The sequence below is a fragment of the Hyperolius riggenbachi genome, chromosome 3 (genome assembly GCF_040937935.1).
Source record: "Hyperolius riggenbachi isolate aHypRig1 chromosome 3, aHypRig1.pri, whole genome shotgun sequence".
NCBI classification, from domain to species: domain Eukaryota; kingdom Metazoa; phylum Chordata; class Amphibia; order Anura; family Hyperoliidae; genus Hyperolius; species Hyperolius riggenbachi.
The window spans coordinates 86,799,046-86,824,718 of NC_090648.1; the positions used below are offsets into that span (position 1 = coordinate 86,799,046).

At 43.5% G+C, this 25,673-nt stretch overlaps 1 protein-coding gene across 6 annotated transcripts in view; it reads right to left on the reverse strand.

Annotated features, from left to right (window-relative positions):
- LOC137562801 (adhesion G protein-coupled receptor E3-like) overlaps positions 1-25,673 on the reverse strand; it is a 128,801-nt gene that overhangs the window by 32,215 nt on the left and 70,913 nt on the right. For all 6 annotated transcript variants that reach the window (XM_068274503.1, XM_068274500.1, XM_068274501.1 and 3 more), the window contains 6 exons: positions 22,985-23,064; positions 20,801-20,884; positions 17,719-17,911; positions 13,521-13,634; positions 7,573-7,760; positions 2,346-2,519 (listed from right to left, as the gene is read on the reverse strand). In XM_068274503.1, the coding sequence (XP_068130604.1) occupies positions 2,346-2,519; positions 7,573-7,760; positions 13,521-13,634; positions 17,719-17,911; positions 20,801-20,884; positions 22,985-23,064 (833 nt within the window). The remainder of the gene's footprint in view (positions 1-2,345; positions 2,520-7,572; positions 7,761-13,520; positions 13,635-17,718; positions 17,912-20,800; positions 20,885-22,984; positions 23,065-25,673) is intronic.

A 25,673-nucleotide genomic window follows, 5' to 3' on the forward strand; every position in this document is an offset into this window, starting at 1 on the left:
GTACCATGACACTGGACAGATAATGTATAAATGCACACATTACATACACATTTATACATCAGGGCACCCATTTTATTCCGATTCCAATTACAGTAGACTACCATTTATCTGGAACTCAACTAACCAGCAGTGTCAACCAATCAGCACAAATCATCGACATTACTCACAGTGGTGAAGACTTACTTCTTAGGCTGTTTGTGGGCAGAAGGTGGCAGCCCTAGGACCGCCTAATGCCGATTGGCATCAAGTTCTGGACCGGGGTTTTGCAGGGGATCACTCCGTTATCAGCCTGCTAGCTGCAATCGCGTACAGCGCTGCTATCTAGTGCAGCACTGTACAGGGAACACTCTGCTGTCACTCAGAGTGGCTGGGAGTCTAAGCCCTCTCATAGGCTGATGCCTATGAGAGGCGGAGAAGAGGACGAATCCCAGTCCTAGTCAATTCAGGACTGGGAAGGGGGGTGGGAAGGAGAGGGAGGGAGAGTGAGGGAAAGTCAGTCTGTTTATGCTGAATTAAAAAGATTCCAAAAGAATGTCCTGTTAAGAACAATAAAAGGATGTAAGATTCATTTGTGTGCTGAGTTGTAAACAAACAAACAAACACAGAACACTTATCTCGCGCTTTTCTCCTGCCGGACTCAAAGCGACAGAGCTGCAGCCACTAGGACGCGCTCTATAGGCAGCAGCAGTATTAGGCGGTCTTGCCCAAGGTCTCCTAGTGAATAGGTGCTGGTTTACTGAACAGGCAGAGCGGTATGGCTGTGCAGCAAGCTGACAAAGCTGCATAACCATGTGTTGTGAAAAATGGCCTGGTCACTAGGGGGGGGTGTAAGCCTGTGGTCCTCAAGTGGTAAAGAATGGGTTCCTCGGCTCCCCCAATGTTAATATACCTTTAATGACTGTATTTTAACATATAATACATAGTTCATAGTATGTTGGGGTATAGTACTTTATTAGCGAGGCCTATTTTTTAACCTTGAGTCTCAAGCAACCAGAAAGCACACTTATCCAGCATCAGCTGATCCCCGTCAGTACCATGTAACCGGGACTCTACTGTATAATAATCAAATTGGATGATCGATCGGCTGCCAAGTTGCCTAAAGTATGACCACCTTTACAACAGTTTTAGGAATTATCCTTCCTCTGGATCAGGTACAAGGTTGAGACACAAATCCAGTTAAACAATGCAGGGGGCTTTTCCCCTGATCCTGTGTCTCTATTACTTTAGGTCATACACCCTGAACAAGCATGCAGATCAGGTGCGCTGGCTCAAATCTGACTGGAGTATCAACATGCTTGTTTCAGGGTTGTGATTCAGACACTCCTGGTACCAGAAGATGACAGGCAACTGGTATAGTTTCAAAGGAAATAAATATGTAAACCTCCATATACCTGTTCTTCGACTTCGAGTTCACATTACAATTGCCATGAGCAGGCAGCACACTACAATTTTATTGGTACTTATGCCAGTTGGCCAGTGGGCATTGCGCAAATAGTGCAGCTGCGCTACTCCACATAGCTGCCTGCGCACTGCAATTTTAATGTTCTTTTGTGAATCAAACCATTGAGCTCTTACCAATAAAATACATTTTCAGCTTCCAGCAAGCAAAACAACAATACTCATAATAGGTGAGTATTTTTTCTAAACTACAACAATTAAGTAGAAACACTAATTAAATCAGAGCCATAGTTTAAAGAGAACCTGAGGTGGGGTTCTGACAAGGCAATCCACATACAGAGGCTGGGTCTGCCTATACAGCCCAGCCTCTGTTGCTATTTCAATCCCCCCTAAGTTCTCCCTGCGCTCTGCTATCCCCCATAAATCACAGCCACGCTGCCGACACACAGGTGTCGCAGTGGGCTGTGTTTACATCTGTACTGTCAGTCTGCGTACTCCTCCGCCTCCTGCATAGCTCCGGTCCCCGCCCGCGCCCTTCCCTCCCCGCTGATTGGAGGGAAGGGACGCGGGCGGGGACCGGAGCTATGCAGGAGGCGGGGGGAGCACACAGAGTTACAGTACAGTTGTACAATAAACAACTGTGATTTTTAGGTGATTGCAGAGCGCAGGGGGAACTTAGGGGGGATTGAAATAGCAACAGAGGCTGGGCTATATAGGCAGACCCATCCTCTGTATGTGGATATCATTCTTAGAAACCACCTTGGGTTCTCTTTAAACTAGTATTGATGTGCATGACCTGGTATTTCAGACACTTTTTACTGTCCCCCGAACCTCCCCCCAGCCGCTCTAACCGCAAACCCCATTTTGGGGAAGAAAACTAGTGTCTTATATTCTGAAAATGACGGTACACACATCTTCAGCAAATTCTGTGCTATATAACTTTATACCTTGATAGGTCTATAATTATCTGGAGCCATAATGATTGCAAAACTGGAGAGGTGTCTGCAGGTGCAGATGGTGTATTTCTCATTGGATTGTGAAGTCTCACAGCCCTTGTCTGACCAGCCTTTCCCTGTAGAGTTCCAGTGGGCACAATAATTCTTATGATAGGGCTTCAAAGGCTGGAATAGAACATATATACATATTTATTAGCTTTGAATCAGGATGATACCATTTATAAGCTAACTTAAAAGAAAGAGAGGAAGCTTTCAGCTAATAAGCCTTCTTCAGACTCTGTTCCTGTATGCTGACAAGATGTTAGAGCACACAGCTATATATACATTCAACAGCCAAAAGAGATACACAGATTGTTTTACAGTGTACCCGAGGTGAAATGTGACATGATGAGATAAACGTGTATGTAGAGTGCAAAACTTATTCATAATCAGGCTGTTTTACTTGTTTTATTTTGCTGCCTGAAATAGTTAATTTTTAGGCATGGAAATGACAGCTTCTGTCTTGTCTGTACCTTGTCACGAATGTGTTTTATATGGGGTTTTTTTGTCAGCATGCACAAAGCTTATGCTGGTGTATGTGCATGGTGCGCATGGATACATTACGTTAGCTCCCTTGTGCGATTGGTATGATGCACTATCTGTCCCAGGAGAGGACGTCAGGATGTGTGCTCCTAATCCCTAGATATGTTTGATGCAATGAATGCACTATGCATGTTACAGGGCCAGAGTTAGGACACCTTTACCTGGGTACTTCTGCGCAGTATAGGTGACTAAGCATAAGAATGCATTCTTCTGTGAACTAAGACCCCGGCTTTTAACTTAGCTGTAGGGATAACAGTGGTGCCTGGATGAGTGAATCTGTGAATGCATTTGTTTGAACATTTGCATGTGAAAGTGCGAAGGGTTAATTGATTTTTGCTGTTTTCTGGCCACACCCCCTTCAGCACCTCCCTTTCCTTAAAGGATACCCGAACTGAAATGTGACATGATGAGATAGACATGTGTATGTACAGTGCCTAGCACACAAATAACTATGCTGTGTTCCTTTTTTTCTTTTTCTGCCTCCAAGAGTTAAATATAAGGTATGCAAGTGGTTGACTCAGTCCTGACTCAGACAGGAAGTGACTACAGTGTGATCCTCACTGATAAGAAATTCCAACTATAAAACACTTTCCTAGCAGAAAATGGTTTCTGAGAGCAAGAAAGAGGTAAAAAAAGGGAATTTCTTATCATTGAGGGACACACTGTAGTCACTTCCTGTCTGAGTCAGGACTGAGTCAGGACTGAGTCAGCCACTTAAATACCTGATATTTAACTCTTTCAGGCAGAGAAAGAAAAATGGGAACACAGCATAGTTATTTGTGTGCTAGGCACTGCACATACACATGTCTATCTCATTATGTCACCTTTCAGTTTGGGTATCCTTTAATAACTTATTTAATGTCCTAACTAGAGGCGATGTGCCTGGATATATGTGTTTTTTTCTGTGTTTTTTTTTTTTTGTCACAAATACAGTACACATCACTGATAAGCAAAGTGCAGTCATAAAAGTTTCCCTGGCAGAATACAACTTCTGAGAGCAGAGCAAGTGGCGATAGAAAAAGGACAATAGTTAATGTATTTTCATTTATGGACACTTAATAGGCTGCCACTGAGCAGAGACAACAAAACATTCAATCTATTTTGCAAATGTTTAAATATAAAATAAAACCATGGGCAATATATAAATAGAGAGAGAGTGAGAGAGAGACAGAGAGAAAGAGAGAGAGAGACCTTTTTAGGAGTAGGAGAATAAATACAATTGTTTATCTCATCAGTTTATTTTCCCCTCGGGTTCACTTTAAATAAGACAGAAAAACCAAAGGGGTCGACTCCTGAAAAGATGTTTTCAAATTTATGACATTATGGGGTTGATTCATTATACATCATCAGTAATACTAACACACACACACAAAACACGGCAATAATACTTTTGCAATAATTACTTTTGCGCGTAAGTATCGCAAGATACACTAGTAGTGTGACCCGTGGTACTCCAGTAATGCGCCTGCTACTATGGTAACACTCTAAAAGTACACCTTGGTACTTTAAGAGTGCTGAAAAAAAAAAAAAAAACTTTGGAGAAAAAGTGAATTGGGTAATAGGCCTAATACACTAACTAGCATTAATATTGCCATGCACAGACAATGAACAGCAATATTACTCTTACTGCCAGTAGCGTGTACCATGAGTTTTGCTATAAGGGCAACCCGCAGTACTCGAGAAGTGCAAAATTTGCTATAGAAAATCACATAGCACCGTAGCAATGTTCACACTACTCAAGTACCTGAGTACGGGTCAGTACGGGTCACGCTTATAGCATAACTCGCAGTACATGCTGCTGGTAGTAATGGTAATATTGTCGTGTGCTGTCAGCACAAAGTAATATTAACTTTAGTTAGTGTATCAGGCCCAAAGTCCCTAAGGGGGTAGTATAGATGGTCCAAGCAGATGTTGTGATTTGTAGGTGTATGTTATAGTGGTCACATCGGTGATAACTCACTAGAAGTATACAGCCAGTTGTGTCTCCCAGGTGAGATGAACTCAATGAGAACCAACCAAGTGACTGCAAAACATAGGGGCCCATCAAAAAGCCACCAAGGTTAGTGTCACTAGACTATGCTGAGAGTTTCCTGCTGATGTAAGAGATCTTCAGTGCTTGGCAGTGGCGTAGCTAGGGAGCTTTGGGCCCCAGTGCAAGTTTAACATTGCGTCCCCCAGTACTTTATACATAAGAATTTGTATAATGCAACAAAAACTGACAAGGACACCACATTATGAGAGGTGTAGGCAGAGGAGGGGGACAGTTGGTGCAGTTGCAAGCTGTACATACCCTATTGCTATGCCACTGGTGGTTGGGGAGTAGGAAAAAGTAAAAGATACATTGTCCATTTCATTCATTAATTTCCTAGGCAATCACAAGAAATTATCTTGTGGTTGCTCCCTTGATCTTTGCTTAGCCATGGTCGTATCCCCTGGTCAATTAAAGATTTGCTAAAATTTCACAATGGATCTTATAACTAGCCTGTATTGTGCTATTCCTTCTCAATTAGATGAATTGGTTAGGCATGGTCAGAATTGCCAAATTACAAATCAGATAACATTTTGCCCAAAATTCCAAATGTATTTTGAATTTCATGGATTCCGAGTTTGCACTGTGAACTCATGAAATTTCCAAATTATTTGAATTTATTGTTAATATATTTAAACATGTCCACAATGTATTACAATTTTGTTTGAAGAGTACAATGCAAAACTTCAAATAGTTTCCACTGAAGCTGCATGATAGTTGTAAGGCCTATAGCCCTTTCAACCTATTACTACTACAAAACCATGCACATCTAAGGCATACTCAATGATACTCAAACTACCTGGTGATGGAATTAATAAGGCCAAAGCAGCCCGTCTTTATCTTAACCAAAAAACAAAAGCAGTGCAACATTAAGATCATCAGAGAGCTGAGGTAAGGGATCTGGAAGTGCACCACGTGCTAATGGTCACAATAACTTGGCAAGCAGCCTTAAACTGGCCTCCAGCCGCGGTCGCCGCCTTAGAGACAACTGCATGCCCCACCAAAGGATCACTTCACGAAGAAGACCGTTACTGGGCGATTTGCCCCCAAGGTAAATCCCCCATCGAAACACACCAACTTCCGGAGCCCTTACCCCTTCGGCTGCAATGACAAGATTAAAAAAATGCTCTGTGCACTTGGCAAACTGCTGCTCCGCCCCCTTCACTGCTTGAAATCTACTACCCAATCTCCCACCTCCCTGCAACTTGCCTCCGCCCCTTATTTTCTCCTCTAAATCCCTCAGGCTCCTGGCAGGCTACACTATCATCATGCGTGGCCTTCCTGACATCACTACTCTATGCCTCCAGGCCCCTTGCTTTACACAAATGTAATTTAGTCATTTGCAGAGATTTCAGAATTTATGTGTCGGAATGCCATGGATTCCAAACTTCCACTTACAACTAAAGATATAATACAATTCAATGCAAAAGTTGTAATTCTGTGAAATCTGTACGCTCAATCTTAGAACTGACCAAAGCAATGTTTTTGTGGATAATGTAAAATAAGTTGGCATGAAATTTAAAACCACTTCATGACAAAGGACGTATACATACGTCCATTGTATTTGTGGCCAACGCACCACCAGTTTGTTACTAAATGTGGCACATGTGGTATCATTTTAACCATGAGAAGTTGTAGAATACATTTTGGTGTGTCTTACAGCTTGGACCCCCATCACAGAAAAAATAGGTAGGGACAAACTCAATCAAAACATAATAATTAGTTTTCAAAATTATGATCAAACTAGGGAAAGTTGTAAGAAAACTACTAGAGACATATGTGGTAACATTTTAACCGGGATAAGTAGTAGAATACAGTTCAGACAGTTTTAGGGGTGAGGCCCATGTCTTGTGTATTTTTTTTAGTCACAAACTGAATCAAAAGCAATTACATTTTCGCATATTCTGAACCAAAATAAACGACTCGTAAAATGATATCAAAGTTACAGAATATAAAAGAAAAAAACATATATTGTTACCTTAGGAACATGGCTTTTTAAATATGTATGTGATGAGGGTATATTACTATTATTTTTGCAAATAAGGTCTTGTATTGATGGATAGTGTATAATGAGAAAGAAAAAAATAAAAGAACAGAAAAAGACACTTTTCTTTCCAAATACAATAATGTAACCATACATTGTGCTAGAACAGAATCTAAATGTTTTAATAACCAGGATGAATAAGCAAATAAAATGTGTGGGTTTAACTTATAGTTAGCGCTGTTTATTGTAAAGCTATACTCAATGTAAATGGAGAAATTGTGGTTTTTTTTCTATTTTTTCCCTTATTTTCCATTTAAAATGCATATAAAATAAGGTAATTACTAAACAAAACTATCACATGCTAAAAGCTTAATTTGTCCTGAAAAAGCCTAATATATAGATAATTTAGGTGTGATAAGTAGTAATAAAGTTATTGGTAAATGAATGGGAGCAGCGCTGATATATGAACGTTGCTCTCATCCTGAAGTGGTTAAGTAGAGCATCAGGTCACAAATCAAGATTGAGCTTACGTTTGGTTGCAAGAGAAAAACAAAATTAATATTTAGTGTGACCTTTGGGTACAGGCAAGGTTACTAAAAGTGTTAGCTGTTCAGAATACTAACCTGGAGATGGTAAAGAGTGAAGATTACCGGGTAAGGTAAGTTTTCCCTAGCATGGTTTGTAATAGTTCCAGATACCACTTTAGAGTTGACCACAACTAAATTATCTTCTTGAGGAACGTGTGGAGTAACTGATATATTTCCATCAAATGCCGACTCAAAACCTTTGTAGGTAATAAAAATAACACCATCTGGAGGCAGAATTACAAAATGATTAATTTTAGTTATGCTCATTTTACCTAATATATGTCTGACCTTATAAAAAGAATACTTAACTGTATTGGCCTGTAAAGCCCAAAATTCGATGAACCAACTTAAATTACATTTGCACACAACATAGAAGGAATAGTAGTCCAGTAGTATGCAACTTAAATTTATGACATGTAGTCAGCATACAACGGAGATAATATCTTCATATGACAATTGCAAAAAGCCAAACACTCATAAGTGCTAACTCATCTGTAAAAGCATGGTGTAATGCTGGGCTGTGATCGGCAGAGGTGCAGTGGGCGCCTGTGTTGCATGACGTAATGATCGTTTCACGGAGGGGGTTCCTCGCTTTTCCTGAGGCTTGTGCACATGTGTGTTTGCAGAGGAGCAACCATTAAATTTCAATAAATTACTCATTTGACTTATAGGAGACCTGAACTGTTAATACTTATATCAGTGAGAATTCTCTGGATGGTTCAGAGACATTCCAGATACTTCTCCAATCCACCATTCCAGCATTGGATCCCGCAATACCTATTCAACAAAATAAAGTCAAATAGGTTTCTTCTGAATGCTAGTGCAATGGTGGACAAGTCCATCTTGACTGGGTATGCATGCAGGGCCGAGCCTGGGCGGGTGCTGCGGGTGCAAGGCACCCAGGCGCCTGCCTCTGAGAGGCGCCGCCCGGCCGCCGCTCTCCCCCTGTGGCCGCCGCTCCCTCCCTCCCTCTAGCCGCCGAGTCAGACCTCGATCAGGCGGGCGGGCGCTAGGACCTAGCACGCAGCACTGATATGCGGAAGTGACATCACTTCTGCATATAGAGCGGGTGCGTCCGGCTCCTGGTCGGGTCGCCCGCTGATTGAGGTCTGAAGCTGCTGCAAGGTGAGAGGGGGAGCGGCGGCGGCAGCAGCAGCAGCAGCGGCGGCGGGAGGGGAGGGTTGGGTGCGCTCCTGTCACTACCTAAACGGGGACCCTATACCCCCTGGCTACACATACTGGTCACATATACCCCCTGGCTATATATAATGGGCACATATTACCCCCTGGCTACATATCCTGGGCACATAATACCCCCTGGCTACATATACTGGTCACATATACCCCCTGGCTATATATACTGGGCACATATTACCCCCTGGCTATATATACTGGGCACATATTACCCCCTGGCTACATATCCTGGGCACATAATACCCCCTGGCTACATATTCTGGGCACATAATACCCCCTGGCTACATATCCTGGGCACATATACCCCCTGGCTACATATCCTGGGTACATATACCCCCTGGCTACATATCCTGGGCACATAATACCCCCTGGCTACATATCCTGGGCACATATACCCCCTGGCTACATATCCTAGGCACATATACCCCCTGGCTACATATCCTGGGCACATATACCCCCTGGCTACATATCCTGGGCACATATACCCCCTGGCTACATATCCTGGGCACATAATACCCCCTGGCTACATATCCTGGGCACATATACCCCCTGGCTACATATCCTGGGCACATATACCCCCTGGCTACATATCCTGGGCACATATACCCCCTGGCTACATATCCTGGGCACATATACCCCCTGGCTACATATCCTGGGCACATAGACCCCCTGGCTACATATCCTGGGCACAGATACCCCCTGGCTACATATCCTGGGCACATATATCCCTGGCTATATATTCTGGGGATACTGGCTGTTTGTCATTATGTATGCATTTGCTGGTGAAAAGCTGTCTTATTATGTGCATTTGCTGGTGAAAAGCTGTCTTATTATGTGCGTTTGCTGGTGAAAAGCTGTCTTATTATGTGCATTTGCTGGTGAAAAGCTGTCTTGTTATGTGCATTTGCTGGTGAAAAGCTGTCTTGTTATGTGCATTTGCTGGTGAAAAGCTGTCTTGTTATGTGCATTTGCTGGTGAAAAGCTGTCTTGTTATGTGCATTTGCTGGTGAAAAGCTGTCTTGTTATGTGCATTTGCTGGTGAAAAGCTGTCTTGTTATGTGCATTTGCTGGTGAAAAGCCGTCTCTTGTTATGTGCATTTGCTGGTGAAAAGCCGTCTCTTGTTATGTGCATTTACATGGGGAAAAGCTGTCTCTTATGTGAATTTAGTGGGGAAATTTTGTCAGTAAAAATAATCTTTTGTCAGTAAATTTTTAGGTATTTGTCAGTAAAAAATAACGTGAAAGGTTGGCAACACTGGCAGGCTGCGCGGCGCAACGGGAAAGATACAGGCAGCCCACCTTGGGCTTGGCAGGGGGGAGGAGCCGACGTCAGCGAGCGAGAGTAGGGTGGCCTCAGGCAGCCATAAATATGCAGTGTGTGACTGCGTCGCACTCGCAGAGCCTCTCTGCCTGAGTCAGTCCAGAGACTAGCAGACTCGCAGGAATCCAAAGCCAGCCAGGAGCAAGCCCATGGAAGAGGGGTAGGAATGGGGTATCACATGCATGCGTAAAGAGGTGGAAGGTGTGGGTGTGATTAGGCAGGACATGGGTGTGGTTATGTGGTTGGGCACGGTTAATTTAACCACTCCCATAGGCGCCAGAGAAAATCTTGCACCCAGGTGCCAGGCACCCCAGGCTCGCCCCTGTATGCATGACTAAGATCCATACATACCCAGTAGAATGAAACACTCGTTCATGGAGGAAGAAAAACCTGTGCTTAAGTGGTTTGTTCTACAAGATGTGCGTGGACCTTACTCATGAATGCCCAGTCCAGATGCACTCATGCACAGCTGGGAGCATGGCCAAAAGACGAAGATGGACTCTAAGCTGGAATGGTGGGCTCTATGAGGATCCAGGAGGCCTCTGGACCATCCAGAGGCTTCCAGCTACTGAGGTAAGTATCTTACTAGCCTCCCCCCCCCACACACACATACATGCCGTGGAAATTTTCAACACTTATTAAAACTAAGGAATAATTGGAGCGGAGGTTGTCCGAGTAGGCCCGTTTTGCTGTTTTTATTTTTTGATTGAGGGTGTTCCTGGCTGCTCTAAACTCCTTCAAGGAACCATATCTGTCCGCTTCCTCCTTGATTTTTCGAAGCCGCCGCAGTTTGCCAGCGCATCATCCAAACAGCAGAAAGGATAATTAGCTGTAGCTTACCTTCCCTGCACAATCTTTACGCTAGCAGGTGCAGAAAGAGAGCAACCAAAATTGCCTCTGACCCGTCTCACCCTGCTCACTCCATCTTCCAGCTCATGCCTTGAGGATTAAGATTCCGGTCAATCGCAACTAAAACCTCTAGACACAACAACAGCCTTTTTCCTCAGGTGGTAGCCATACTTAATGCTGAACCACGCTAGAGCTGCAAGGACCTGAAAGTAATCAGCACAGAACTGAAGATGAACAATTCTCACCTTGCTTACTGCCATTATACTTACTACTTGCATATTGTCCTTGACTTGTAATATACATACTGTCTGTCCTTGTATTGTTTTTGGTTGTGTTTTTTTTTGTTAAGCAACTGCCAAGATTGCTTAACCAAGATTCTGATTCTGATTCTGAATAGTGCTGGTCAAACAGCTCTTTATTGGATTCACTGGTTAATCAAACATCAAATCTAAATACCATTAAAGTGTTCCTGTAGGGAAAAATTGCCCCTATGGGGTACTCGCCTTGAGAGGGGGAAGCCTCTGGATCCTTAAGAGGATTATCCCGTTCTCTTCCACTGGCCTGTTCCAGACCTGGGACCCTCAAAAAGTTGATGACAGCTCAGGCATGTGTACTAGCACAGACCTCCTCAGCTTTCTTCGGTAAAGGCCAAGCCCAATCAGGTCCATACTACTGTGCATGTGTGAGCCACCTACACAGTAGCACGGACTAAATCGGGCGTCCCAGTGCTAGATCCAATGGAGTAGGACGGGGAAGCCTTTAGAGGATCCAGAGGCTGCCTCCTCCTGAGGTAAGTATCTATTATTGGGTATTGCAAACCTCCTAGGATGCTTTAAAGTCTGTGAATTTGGGTTAATTTTCTGGATTGCAGACACCGTATACAGTTTCCAAATACACTTAAGACATTGCAAAAATCCTAACACTCTGCACAACACTGTACAAGCCAAGAAATATAGTGGTGGACCTTCGTATGCTGAGCTCGGGATAACCGGTGTAGTGAAACATTTTGCTACCCATCATATTTTGCAACTTGCCATAGAGGACAGTGTATGACTGTGTAGGCGTGGCTCCTCTCTGTTAACACGCCTGTAATTTTTTGCAACCACATTTCCAATTGAGCTAGAAGGGGGATTGTTCCCTCCAGGGGGGGTTATTAGTTGAGCAAGAGGGGGGATTGTTCCCTCGGGGTGGGGGGGTTATTAGTTGAGCAAGAGGGGGGATTGTTCCCTCCAGGGGGGGTTATTAGTTGAGCAAGAGGGGAGGGTTCTGTGTGAGAATAGGGTTTGGTTGGGTTGCATTTTCTGATACAGATAGGTTAAAGTCAATGGTTAGGTTGCACTTTCTGATAGCTATACCTATAAATTAGTGCAACCGGTTGCAAAATCTGATAAAGTTGCAAAAAATTTCACCACACCGGCAAGGAGGTTAATTACACAAATTCGGAATTTCGGAATTGCCATTCAAACCGTAATTTGGAATTCCGTAAGGAAAAATTTCGGTTTCATAATTTCGTGTTTTGTCGCAAATTCGTGTTTAACTCGAAATTTAGTCATTTCATGTTTTCTATAGAAAGTTATTTTAGTTACAAAAATGAACGTCATTTTGTTTCTAATAGTAATTATGCACTAATGACTAAACTCAGGAAAGTCACTCATTGATTGCAATTACTGATTGCAATAACTGATAATGCAAAGGCCCCTGCACATGCTGTCGCTTTAAATGTATCAGAAGGCTCTATCCGCAGCCACTTCTAAGACAGGTGCTCTTTGCCATGGTGCTCTTAGCTGTCATGTTGAGACACTTGGTTTTGGGCCTTGCAATATCTGGTAATGCAAAGGTCCCTGCACTTGCTGTCACTTTAAATTTATCAGGAGGATTTACCTGCAGCCACTTCTAAGACAGGTGCTCTTTGTCAAGGTGCACTTAGCGGTCATGCATGCTGAGACACTTGGTTTTGGGACTTGCAATATCTGATAATGCAAAGGTACCTGCAAGTGCTGTCGCTTTAAATGTATCAGGAGCCTCTGGACTGGAACACAATTTTGAGGAAGGTTGAGTTTGCGTGTTAAACATGAAATTCTGATTTGTTTGTGTTATGTAAACAATCGTAATTATGAAAAAGATCGTGATTACGAAATTCCCCATAAACACGAAATTTCGCGTAATTTCGTTTAATTCACGAAATTTCGATTACGGCCATAATTGTAATTTCGTGAATTTCATGAAATCGTAATTGGGTCTTTACGCTCATCACTACTGTCCTGTGCAAGAGTTCAGCTTCACTTTAACACAAGTTGCAGCCAGAAATACAGAGAAGCTGTGTCACTAGCAGAGATCGGCTCACAAGTGCTGGGGGCAGACAAGCCTTCTGCTTATACAGGGCTATGGGTGCCTGTGATGCTGTGCTGGTTTCAGGCAGCTGAAAAGCCATATCAGGTCAAATATAGTTTTGACTGGATCTAAACACCAACACTACTGAGGAAGTTACTCCGATTGGTGGCACATTCTATTCTAGTTTACTTAAAATTATTTTAACTAAATATCTTTTCAGTATAACTAATAATAATCATAATAATAACATGAATAATGAAGACAATGAACCACTCTAGTTGTACATTACCTCTTTCACCAGGTATTAGCTTGCAGGGTACCTTCATACTGTTGACATTTGGCTCCACAAGCAAGGACTGAAAACTAGAGTTGCAGTTGCTTTGAGAAGCCTTCATGGTAATACCTGATAAATAGAATACTGGAGATATGAGCTAAGCTTTTCATTAACATCAAATACATCATGTATAGAGAGCTGAATTGCATTTTTTTCCGCTATTTATTTTTACATGAAGTAATTTCAAAAAGAAAATTACAGCATTGTAGAGATTTTTATTCAGGTAGTATCTTCAATGACTAACTTAGTCATAGTTTTCTTACAAGATTGTGAAACGTTAGGGTTTAAACTCTTTTGAAATGTAGAGTACCTCATTAATGCTTGGGTCTATTCAACCTTCAGAGAACTGAACCCACTGAAAATAAAGGCCTAGCTCCCAACTGTCCCTCTTTTGGAGGGATAGTTCCTGTACGTGAATAGGGATTTGTTGGGGGCATAATTAGGGGTTAGGCAGGGGTTTGGCTTAAAGGGAACCTTAAGTCTGAGAAAAAAAATGACTTTTACTCACCTGAGGCTCCCCGCAGCCTCCTGCAGCTGAACGGTGCCCTCGCCGTGTCCCTCCGATACACCTGGACTGCCACTTCCGGTTTGGCCATCACCGGCCGACAGTCTGGGAACGCGGCTGATTATCCGCGTCCCCGGCCGCAATAGCATTATAGAGGGCGCTATTGCGGCCGGGGACGCGGATAATCAGCCGCGTTCCCAGCCTGTCGGCCGGTGACGGACAAACCGGAAGTGGCCGCCGGCGAGTCCAGGTGTATCGGAGGGACATGGCGAGGGCACCGTTCAGCTGCAGGAGGCTGAGGGGAGCCTTGGGTGAGTAAAAGTCATTTTTTTTCTCAGACTTAAGTATCCCTTTAAAGGGACCCTGAGCAGTGCCTGAAATTAAATTATTACACTACCATTTCTGTAGTTGGGCAGGCCCTGGCGTCTGCAGAAGTAGGGTAATCAAAGCCTCTGTAAAAAGAAAAGGTAAAATAAAAGGTATTCCATAGCATTTTGGTAAGAAGATGTTTAGGTCCGTTGTGGCCTCTTACACACTCCTAGGAGTTCTGGTTCACCATAAGCTTGCTGGGTACTGTGTAAATCATTAATTCCTAGAAGGGTCTCATTTCATTTAAATTGAAAGCTGTGTAAATGAATACTGGGGGCTCGATTCACAAAGCAGTGCTAACCCAGTTAGAGACTTTAGGCATGATAACCATTGCACCACTCTGGTGAAAAGCCAGTTTAGGTGTGATAAGTTTAGGCATGATAAGTTTAGGTGTGATAAGTTTAGGCATGCTAAGTTTAGATAAGTTTAGATCGCTTGCAAAGTCCCGCACGCAAAGCAGCGCCATTAAACTTTATACGAAGTGCACCAGACTTTGCTAGCGTAAAACTTTTGATCAGCTGTGCACTGCGGTGCTAACGCAGTTGGCGCTTAAACTTATCATGCCTAAACTTATCACACCTAAACTTATCATGCCTAAACTTATCACACCTAAACTTATCACACTTAAACTTATCATGCCTAAACTGAGTTTAGGCATGATAAAGGGCTTTTCACCAGGGTGCTAACTGTTAGCATCGCTTTGTGAATCAGGCCCTGTGTGAGGTATCAGTGTACACTACAGTGAGTCCCCCTCTTCATTTATCCCCTATAAAGTCTCATACAGTCTGTATAGTTGATTGATCTTCTCCCTACTAGTATGTGCACCAAGTCCTTTGTTAGACCACCACAAGAGAAACTGGGATTTCTATCAAGAAACCTCTTGAGTCTCCATTATTAGAGCGAATCTAAAGCCATCACCCAGGAGAAGCCACAAGAATATTCTTGCCCCATTTAATCCTATCTGGACGATTATAGTCTTCCAGATAGGAGCCGCTCTGCTCTATCTGGACATTGATACGCGCCCAGTGTTTCCGCGGTGGGTGCATGCGCATATGCGCATGCCCGCTGCTCATTACCAGCGGCATTTACACAGCGTTGATTGGAGAAGGGGAACTATTGTTCCCTGATCCAATCGCAGTGCCTGCAATGAATGGACATGACCCCGACCAGGGGCCATGTCCATTCATAATAGTGAAAGTAAAATGGTGTAGGAGGGAAAAAAAACACTTCCTGGTAACACAGGATAGTGATTGCAGCACCATCTAGTGGCGAAAAAGTTAAAATACACTTAAGGTAAATGTTAATTAAAAATTAATAAAATTAATCTCTTTTAATGTGTAGGTTTTATTTATAGTAGCATTGCTTATTTTAAAACTTTAGGGGATGAAATTGGAGAAATAGTGTATTTTTTCCGTTTTAGTTTTTTTTCCTTTTTTCCCTATGAAATGCATAGAAAATAAAGTAATTGCCGAAGACAAGTATCACCCTAAATTGTGGAGGAAAAAAAAAAAGATATAGATCATTTAGGTATGATCAGTTGTGAAAAAGTTATTGGTAAATGAATGGGAGAAGTGCTGACAGGGGAAAATTGCTTCTGTCCTAGAGGTGAAAACATCCATAGGCTGAAATGGTTAATTCACTTTTCTCCTGAGTTTTATTCCGGGAGATACCGTAAGTTTTCGTCATATCTAAAAATAATTTGACAGCACCTGAAAATTGAAAACATAATAAAGAGTATATAAAAAGGTAATTTTATTTTGAGGGTTTTTTTTATTGGGAGTATTTTCTCGCTTCCCATGGAAGTGTTAGGGCCCGTTTCCACTAGCGCAGAAACCGGGCTGAATTCGGCGAGTTTCCCCGCAGGCAAATCGCGTGGGGGAAACTCTGCCATAGGAAACAATCAGATCAGGTGCTCTGAGTCTTCTGACTAGATGTTCCAGGTGTGGGATTCAGATAAGGATTACGGTACATTATTTTAGCCTGCTTACTTCGTTTTTCCCTCCATATAAAACACATCCATTCTAATAGGAACTGGCTAGTTGGAGTGATTGCTACAGAATAGTGCAGGTTTTGAAAATGTGAACAGTGGAACAGCAGCAGCTGCTTTGTTCAGTTAATTATTCACTTTGCAAGGTGGGAGTTAATTTGCCTTCTATGCCAATTAATCTCATATGCTCACTCCAATCTGAATAATCCCAAGTACGTTCTGTTTTAAGAAAGCAAACTTTTGTTTTGCATAGCATTTTTGTGAAAAGGCTTTTTGGTCCTTTGTAGCCCCCTTACACACTCCTAGGAGTTCTGGTTCACCATGAGCTTGCTGGGTAGGCTGCAACTCTGGGTGTTTCTAGTCCTACCCCATAGAGCCTCATTAATCCATGCCATACATTGATGAGGATTAACCAATCTGAAATAGTCTGTATACATGTTGTATTATTATGGCTCTGTATATTTAATAAACTGACACATCATTTCATTCCAGCGGTTCTGGAGGCGTGGTTAGCTACAGGAACAACAAATGATGATTTCCATATTCAGCAGTGATGCATCATGGGAGACATCATATGCTCACTCCAATCTGAATAATCACAAATACCTTGGGCCTGATTCACAAAGCGGTGATAACTCAGTTATCACGCCTAAAAGACTTTAGGCGTGATAACCTTTGCACCACACTGGTGAAAAGTCAGTTTAGGTGTGATAAGTTTAGGTGTGATAAGTTTAGGCATGATAAGTTTAGGCATGCTAAGTTTAGATAAGTTTAGATCGCGCACAAAGTCCCGCACGCAAAGCAGCGCCATTAAACTCTATGCGAAGTGCACCAGACTTTGCTAGCGCAGAACTTTTGATCAGCTGTGCACTGCGGTGCTAACCCAGTTGGTGCTTAAACTTATCATGCCTAAACTTATCACACCTAAACCTATCATGCCTAAACTTATCACACCTAAACTTATCACACCTAAACTTATCATGCCTAAACTGAGTGTAGGCGTGATAAAGGGCTTTTCACCAGCGTGCTAACTGTTAGCACCGCTTTGTGAATCAGGCCCCTTGTGTTTTAAGAAGGCAAACTTTTGTTTTTAATTGCCGTTCTGTACTCCCAATAGAGAACCGTTGCCAAAGAAGAGCTTGCAGTCAGTTTAGCAAAATCTTAAATGGATATGATAATTTTAATAGCAGTAAATTGCAATTACAGCACTGGCTTATGGTTATGACAATTGTTATTTTAGCATATTCATACAGTTCCCTTTAAAAGCCCACAGGTATGAAATCCATTCTTACTTAGTGCTGAGTTGTTAATTTCCTGATCCCTTGGTGCACTGATGAAAGAAATCAGCACAGCTTTTTCTATGTAGTACAGAAACTCAGTAATCAGACTTCCTCTCTGCTTCTGGCCACTGATGTCTCTGATATGGTTATCGGTGAGAATCTGAGAGAGTGAGTCAGATAGATGGTCGAGCTGCTGTTCCGCTTCCTGTGATAAAATGGAATAATAGAGTGCTTCTGATATTTGTAAACTATGGAAACAACACCAGAGAATTACATATATTCTATTAAACATGTATGTGTATGTAGATAGAGAACTGGTTAACCCCCCTCGCGGTATAAAAAATTCCGCCAGGAGGCAGCGCAGCAGTTTTTTTTTTTTTCTTATATCATGTAGCGAGCCCAGGGCTCGCTACATGATAGCCGCTGCTCAGCGGCATCTCCCCGCCCGCTTTGATCGCCTTCGGCGATCTCCGATCAGGAAATCCCGTTCAAAGAACGGGATTTCCTGGAGGGCTTCCCCCGGGGCGGGATGACGTCGGGACGTCATTGGGAGTCCCGAACCACCCCTCAGCGCTGCCTGGCACTGATTGGCCAGGCAGCGCACGGGGTCCGGGGGGGGGGGGGGGGCACGCGGCGCGACGGAGAGCGGCGATTGAGCGCGGGGCGGCGGCGATCGGTGTGCTGACGCAGCTGCTAGCAAAGTGCTAGCTGCGTGCAGCAAAGAAAAAATTAAACAAATCGGCCCAGCAGGGCCGGAGAAAACCTCCTGCGCGGCTTACCCCAAACTACGTTCGGGGTTACCGCCATGGAGGTTAAGGGATAGAAGGCAAAAAATGGTGGTAAACGGAACATACTCAAAATGCGAAACTGTTAGCAGTGGGGTACTGCAGGGGTCAGTACTTGGCCCAATTCTTTTCAATTTATATGTTAATGATTTAGAAGATGAAATACAGAGTCAGGCCTAGTGCACATCAAAAACCGCTAGCAGATCCGCAAAATGCTAGCAGATTTTGAAACGCTTTTTCTTATTTTTCTGCAGCGTTTCAGCTAGCGTTTTGCGGTTTTGTGTAGCGGTTTTGGTGTAGTAGATTTCATGTATTGTTACAGTAAAGCTGTTACTGAACAGCTACTGTAACAAAAAACGCCTGGCAAACCGCTCTGAAGTGCCGTTTTTCAGAGCGGTTTGCGGTTTTCCTATACTTAACATTGAGGCAGAAACGCATCCGCAATCCAAAATCTGCAGCAGCCCGGGAGTATGCGTTTCTGCAAAACGCCTCCCGCTCTGGTGTGCACCAGCCCATTGAAATACATTACCCTAGCAGAACCGCACCCGCAAGCAGATCGCAAACCGCAGCGGAAACGCTCCGGTGTGCACTAGGCCTAATAGCCCTCTTTGCAGATGATACAAAATTATGCAGAATTATCAACACTTACATGGATAGTAACATACAGTATTACAACAGGATCTTAACATTGCCATATAGGCAAGCACATGGCAGATTAACATTTTAATGTTGATAAATGTATTGTCATGCACCTTGGACGTACCCATGTAAGATCACCATATAAAATAAAAGGCTTACAGCTGGGAACATCAGATTTGGAGCAAGGCTTAGGAATAGTGGTTGATAACAAGTTAAGTACAGGTAGTCCTCGGGTTACGTATGCCCGCTTTACGAATGCCCCGACGATACGAACGGCCCGCCGATAGCTCCGCCCCGTTGATGACGTCACCGCGAGCGCCGGATTGCAGTGATTTAAATCTTTTTAAGTACTTTTACATTGATCTAAAGATGCCATGTGTGTGTGGGGAGGTGAGCAGCTACATACCGCACACCTCCCGTGTCCTGGTGTCACCCTCTGCCTCTGAAAAACACCTCTGTATCATTAAACAGATCTACGTCCTCTGACGCATGCCAGGACGTGACCTGTCATACTGCGCATGCGCAGCGTGTACAGTATCCGGGTCAGAGGCCGCGGATCTGTTTAATGATACGGAGGTGTTTTTCAGAGGCAGAGGGTGACGCCAGGGCACGGGACTCGGGAGGTGTGCGGTATGTAGCTGCTCACCTCCCCACACACACATGGTGTCTTTAGATCAATGTAAAAGTACTTAAAAACATTTAAAATGCCACAATCCGGCGCTGTCTCGACTTAAGGACAGATTCAGGTTAAGAACGAGATGACAGTCCCTATCGTTAACCGAGGACTACCTGTAATCATATACAATGCCAAGCAGCTGCTGCTAAATCAATTAAGCAAATAAAATCCTGGGACGCATAAAACAGGAAATAATATCTCGAGATTCTTTTATACTACTCCCCCTGTATAAATCACTTGTGAGGCCACTCTGGAGTATGGGATACAGTTTTGGGCACCACACTATACAAAGGAAACTGACCTTCTAGAACGGGTACAAAGACGGGCAACTAAATTAATCAGAAGGATGGAAGATCTCACTTCCCAAGAAAGGTTTTACAAACTGGACTTATTTAGCTTGGGGAAAAAAGGCTCCTCAGAGGTGACTTGGTTAATATGTATAAATACATCAGAGGGCAATACAAAAGCTTGGCAGATGAGCTTTTGTCTCCAGGGTCATACAACAGACAAGTGGACATGATATGCGTACTAAAAAAAGTTTTTGCCTATCTCTTTAGAAAGGGGTCCTTTACAGTGAGAGTGGTTAAAATCTGCAATATCTTACCTCATAAAGTAGTTATGGCAAACAGTATATTATCTGCATTTGAAAATGGCTTGGATGCTTTCCTTGCACAGAAGGGTATCCACTGCTATAATTACTAGGTAATTCCTGGGAGAGTGGATCCAGGGGTTTATCTGACTGCCATCTGGAGTCGGGAAGGAAGTTTTCCCTTTTAAAGGTACGTGGCCCAAGCCTTGAAAGGTATTTTGCCTTCCCCTGGATCAACTGGTTACTGTATGTGCAGGTTTTGGTTTTTTTTCAACCAAGCTAACTATGTTACTATGTACAGTATATTTTCGGACAGCAATCTGCTCTACTCTTGCCAATCTGTTTCGCTAAAATCTGCCCACTCACACACACACACACACCCACTCACTCACAAATTTGTCTTACTTTCTCAGTGATGCTGATATAATTTAATTGACATGACTGGTTGAGAAACCTTCGTGCATCCTGAATCGCAGAACACAAAGAGTGCTGAAAAAAAGAAAAACTTATGAGTAAACTGTTGCAAACCCTTTTTATCTTGTATAATATGCATATTTTTTCAGGGCAGAAAAACTCCTCCCTCCTGGAACCAGAAAGAGGTGAGTTTCCTGCCTGCTGCACTAATATCTGGAGGGGAGCTGGGAGAACTGAAGAGGGGGGCCTGAGCTGGAGTGGAGTCTGGCCCCCTCCACGCCCATGTGTGCCTGCTGCTCCCCCCTCCAGGCTACCTATACTAGGGGCACTATAGATCTGGCTAACCTATACTGGGGACACCTATACCCGACTAACCTATACTGGGGGTACATATACCTGGCTAGCTATATTGGGGTACCTATACTGGGGCACCTATACCTGACTAACCTATACTGGGGGTACATATACCTAGTTAACCTATACTGGGGGCACCTATACCAGGTTACCTATACTGGGAGCACCTATACCTGGCTACATATACTGGTGGAACTGGTATGTCTGGCTACCTATACTAGGGGCACATACAGGGACGGATCAAGACCAAGTTGCGCCTGGGGCAAGGTCAGGTTTTGGTGCCTAAAGGTCAGGTTTTGGCTAACCTATAATGGGGGCACCTATACCTAGTTAACCTATACTGGGAGCATCTAAACCAGCCTACTTATACTGGGGGGCAACTATACCATGTTTGTTTCTAGTGTTATCCAGACACTACTGCAGCCAAATAGATCATCAGGGAGTAGTTTAAAAGGAAATAAATATGTCAGCCTCCATATTCTTCTCACTTCAGTTGTCCTTTTGTATTCAATTTGTATCCACTACCATTTGCTGCCTGGTGGTTTATCTGGTTAGATAGCTGCTGTGTGCTGACTACATCAATTTACATTGCTGTGTGGGGCCTATTGTATTGCATTTAGATCACATAAGACCACGTAGGGAGAGACTGACTGCTGCACATTTGTATAGATGCAAATTGCGTAACTCGCTACTATACTTGCATCTCTTGCTTGTGCAACAGAAACTAAGCAATGCATGGACAGGTATATAGAATTATATGCAATTTGTGTAATTTGCTACATAGATTAAATAAATACCTTAAAGGGACACTTAAGTCGAACAAAAAAAAAATGAGTCTTACTCACCTGGGGCTTCCAATAGCCCGCTGCAGCTGTCCGGTGCCCTCGCCATCTCCCTCCGATCCTCCTGGCCCCGCCGGCAGCTACTTCCTGTTTCAGTGACAGGAGCTGACAGGCTGGGGACGCGAGTGATTCTTCGCATTCCTGGCCACAATACTGCCATCTATGCTGCTATAGCATATATCATATACCATATAGCAGCATAGAGGGTGCTATTGTGTCTGGGAATGCGAAGAATCACTCGCGTCCCCAGCCTGTCAGCTCCTGTCACCGAAACAGGAAGTGGCTGCTGGCGGGGCCAGGAGGATCGGAGGGAGACAGCGAGGGCACCGGACAGCTGCAGCGAGCTATTGTAAGCCCTAGGTGAGTAAAACTCATTTTTTTTTGTTTGACTTAAGTGTCCCTTTAAGCCCAGTTCACGTTAGCTTTTAGCTGCGGATCAGGCCGTACGTTTCCGCTTTCCGTTCTGCTGAACGGACAAAAAAAATGCTGCAGGCCCTAATTTTGCGGACCATTTTGCCCAGCGGAACCGGACATTTTACAGCACACTGGCTGTTAAAACGGAGCATTTCCCGGATCCAGGTGGCCGGATCCGTACGGCCGGATCCGCAAAAAAACGCAAATGTGAACCGGGCCTAAGGCTTGAGACCCACCACAAGCGTTTTGCTACCAATCACAAGGCATCCACAATTTGCTAAATCATAGAAGTGCTGCAATTTCACCGTGATTCCCAGGGTGATCGCAATTTGGCTACTGCAGCCAATGATGGGATTGCTCCGGGATTGCTCCCAAAATACTGCAAGTATCGATTTGCAATCACTCCACAATCTCAGCGCTACCAGTGGGACCCCCCCCCCCCCCTGCAGATCGCCAGCAAAAAAGCAAGCACAGAAAAATCAGTGGTGGGTCCCAGGCCACAATGTGATAGTTACAAATCTGTACTGGGCCATATAAAAAAGGATGTTTTCACACAAGTACATACCTGAGTTGTCGAACTGCTGCAGTATTCTGAATATCTTCCCCAGTTAATATTAGACTTACATTCTTTTATCAGTTCTGATGCTAAAAGCAAGCAATCAAAGTAATTATTGGTTGAATGGAATATTCGAAAAAAAATAGCCCAGCCTATTAAAGTATAAAAGAGGAACTGTGCCTGTTTCAAGCACTTATCGTCTTATATCCATAATTTTGTGCATCATCCATTATAAACATTTGACTGAGGGCAGCTTGCTCCTACTACAGCCAGAAAGGAAGTGGTTTTCTCATATGAGTTTTGAGGTTTCCGCAGCCAATTAGTTTTGAATGAGATGAATGTCAGTTAAACGAATGTGTTGGCAGCGCTTGGGGAGTTCTGGTTGTGTTTCAAGAGGGACAAGACTAGAGATGGTCGGAAATGCATCGTTTCCACATTCTGAGAATCAAAATTTCCGTGTAATGTTAATTTTTGCTATTTTTGTCAATAAAGTTACATAATTTTTTTATATATTTTTTGCAGGATTTGCTTGTTTTGCGGATGTATGCTATTATGCGTAATCCGCATTTCTAATTGGCCAGGATGGCACACTTCCACAGTGGTGAGACTGTGCGGGAGCCGTGACTCACAGAAGCAGAGAGGGATTAGAGATGGCCCGAACATCCGATTTTAGGTTTGCGAACGTCGACCGCGAACTTCCACAAAGGTTCGAGTTCACACGAACCATGTGAACCGCAATAGATTTCAATGGGCAGGTGAACTTTCAAAACTGCAAACACTGTTTCTGGCTACAAAAGTGATGTAAAAGATGTTTCAAGGGGTGTAACACCTGGAGGGGGGCATGGCGGAGTGGGACAGACGCCAAAAGTCCCCGGGGAAAATTACTGATTGGACACACAGCAGGGTTATAATCCCTAAAGGGCAGAAATCACATTGCATTCCTAAATTGGAGGCCTAAAGTGCTTGAAAACTTCTTGCGTGTGTATAAGTGGATCAGGGAGTGTAATTAGAGTACTGCTTCACACTGACAGACCAAACTCACTGTGCAACACACCGCAAACAGCTGTTTGTGTAGTGATGGCTGTATTGGACTGGTGCGCACCATAGCGAGAGTGCAGGCAATGGCGGTTTTCAAGCCCATATGGTTGGGCTGAGGTATCTCAATGACAGAACAACAGTGACTGTCCAGCTGATCAAATTTGGTTTGTCCACAATGAAGCAACGACCTTATTATCTTGAGTATTCCCCTCAACACACTCATATAGGTAATTTCTTCATTGTGATACGCAAACCCCTTCACCGCGGCAAGGTAACATACATGTCTACATGCCTTTTGTTTTGTTGTTACAGCCGCAGTGCAGCCAGAAAAATTAGACAGGTGTGTACACGCACCAGAAAAATTATTACTCTTTTTGTTAGTGTCCTTAAAAATTCAGGAATCCACCTGGAGTCCTGGACCCTGTTGGTGGTGGCGGAGAAGGCAGTCAAGTGGCCTGCAGACAGAGATGCTGTGTGGGGACTGACTTAAGGTGCCCATACACTCGTCAGATTAGCAGCAGATAGATAAGAAATGCATCTGATGATCTATCTGATGTGTTTTTAGAACATTTTTTACCAGGATAGAATTCCAATAGATTTCAATTTGAAATCTATTGAAATTCGATCTGATGGCATTTTTTTTGCCATCAGATTTCCATTAGGGCCAATGCAAAATGATAAGCAATCTCATCAGATCAACCTAGATTTTCTACCCTGCCCGTTCGATGGAGATCCATCGAAATCGATGGAGATCCATCGAAATCGATCGAAATCGGCCGTCGATCGGTCGATTGGCCAACCGATTTGCAATCGATCAATCGATTTTGATCGATCGGTCGGCCAGAAAATCGGCTGAGTGCATGGGCCCCTTTAGTTTTGGGGAAGGCAGCAGCGGCAGGCAGGCAGGCAGAGATGCTGTGTAGGTACTGACTAATGCTGCATACACACTTGAGATAAAAGTCTCTGGAAAAGGCAAGATTACAGACCAATTTTACCCCCTTCCATGTAGTATGAGAGCCATACTCTACACAGTCTATTCTATGGAGCTGCACTCCCCATCAGATAAAATCTTTGCAAGATGCTGCACACAAAGATGCCCTTACACATTCAAAAGATCATTATCTGCAAAAGATCTCTTCCTGCAATAGATCCATTCCTGCAAAATGCATTCATAGTCTATGAGATCTGCAGATCCTCATACACACCTTGTTTAACAGACTTCATCTGCATATCTGGCAATCATCTGCAGATCTGAAAATCCATCCTGGTGGATCTGATCTGCAGATGATCTGCAGATGATTGCCTGCTAAACAAGGTGTGTATGATGATCTGCAGATCTCATAGACTATGAATGCATTTTGAAGGAATGGATCTATTGCAGGAAGAGATCTTTTGCAGATAATGATCTTTTGAATGTGTACGGGCATCTTTGTGTGCAGCATCTTGCAAAGATTTTATCTGATGGGGAGTGCAGCTCCATAGAATAGACTGTGAAGGTATGGCTCTCATACTACATGGAAGGGGGTAAAATTGGTCTGTGATCTTGCCTTTTCCAGAGACTTTTATCTCAAGTGTGTATGCAGCATTAGTCTTCGGGCAAGCAGTAGCCCTCTAGGATCCATTACTCATTCATTTTGATAAAGGTGAGGTACTGAACACT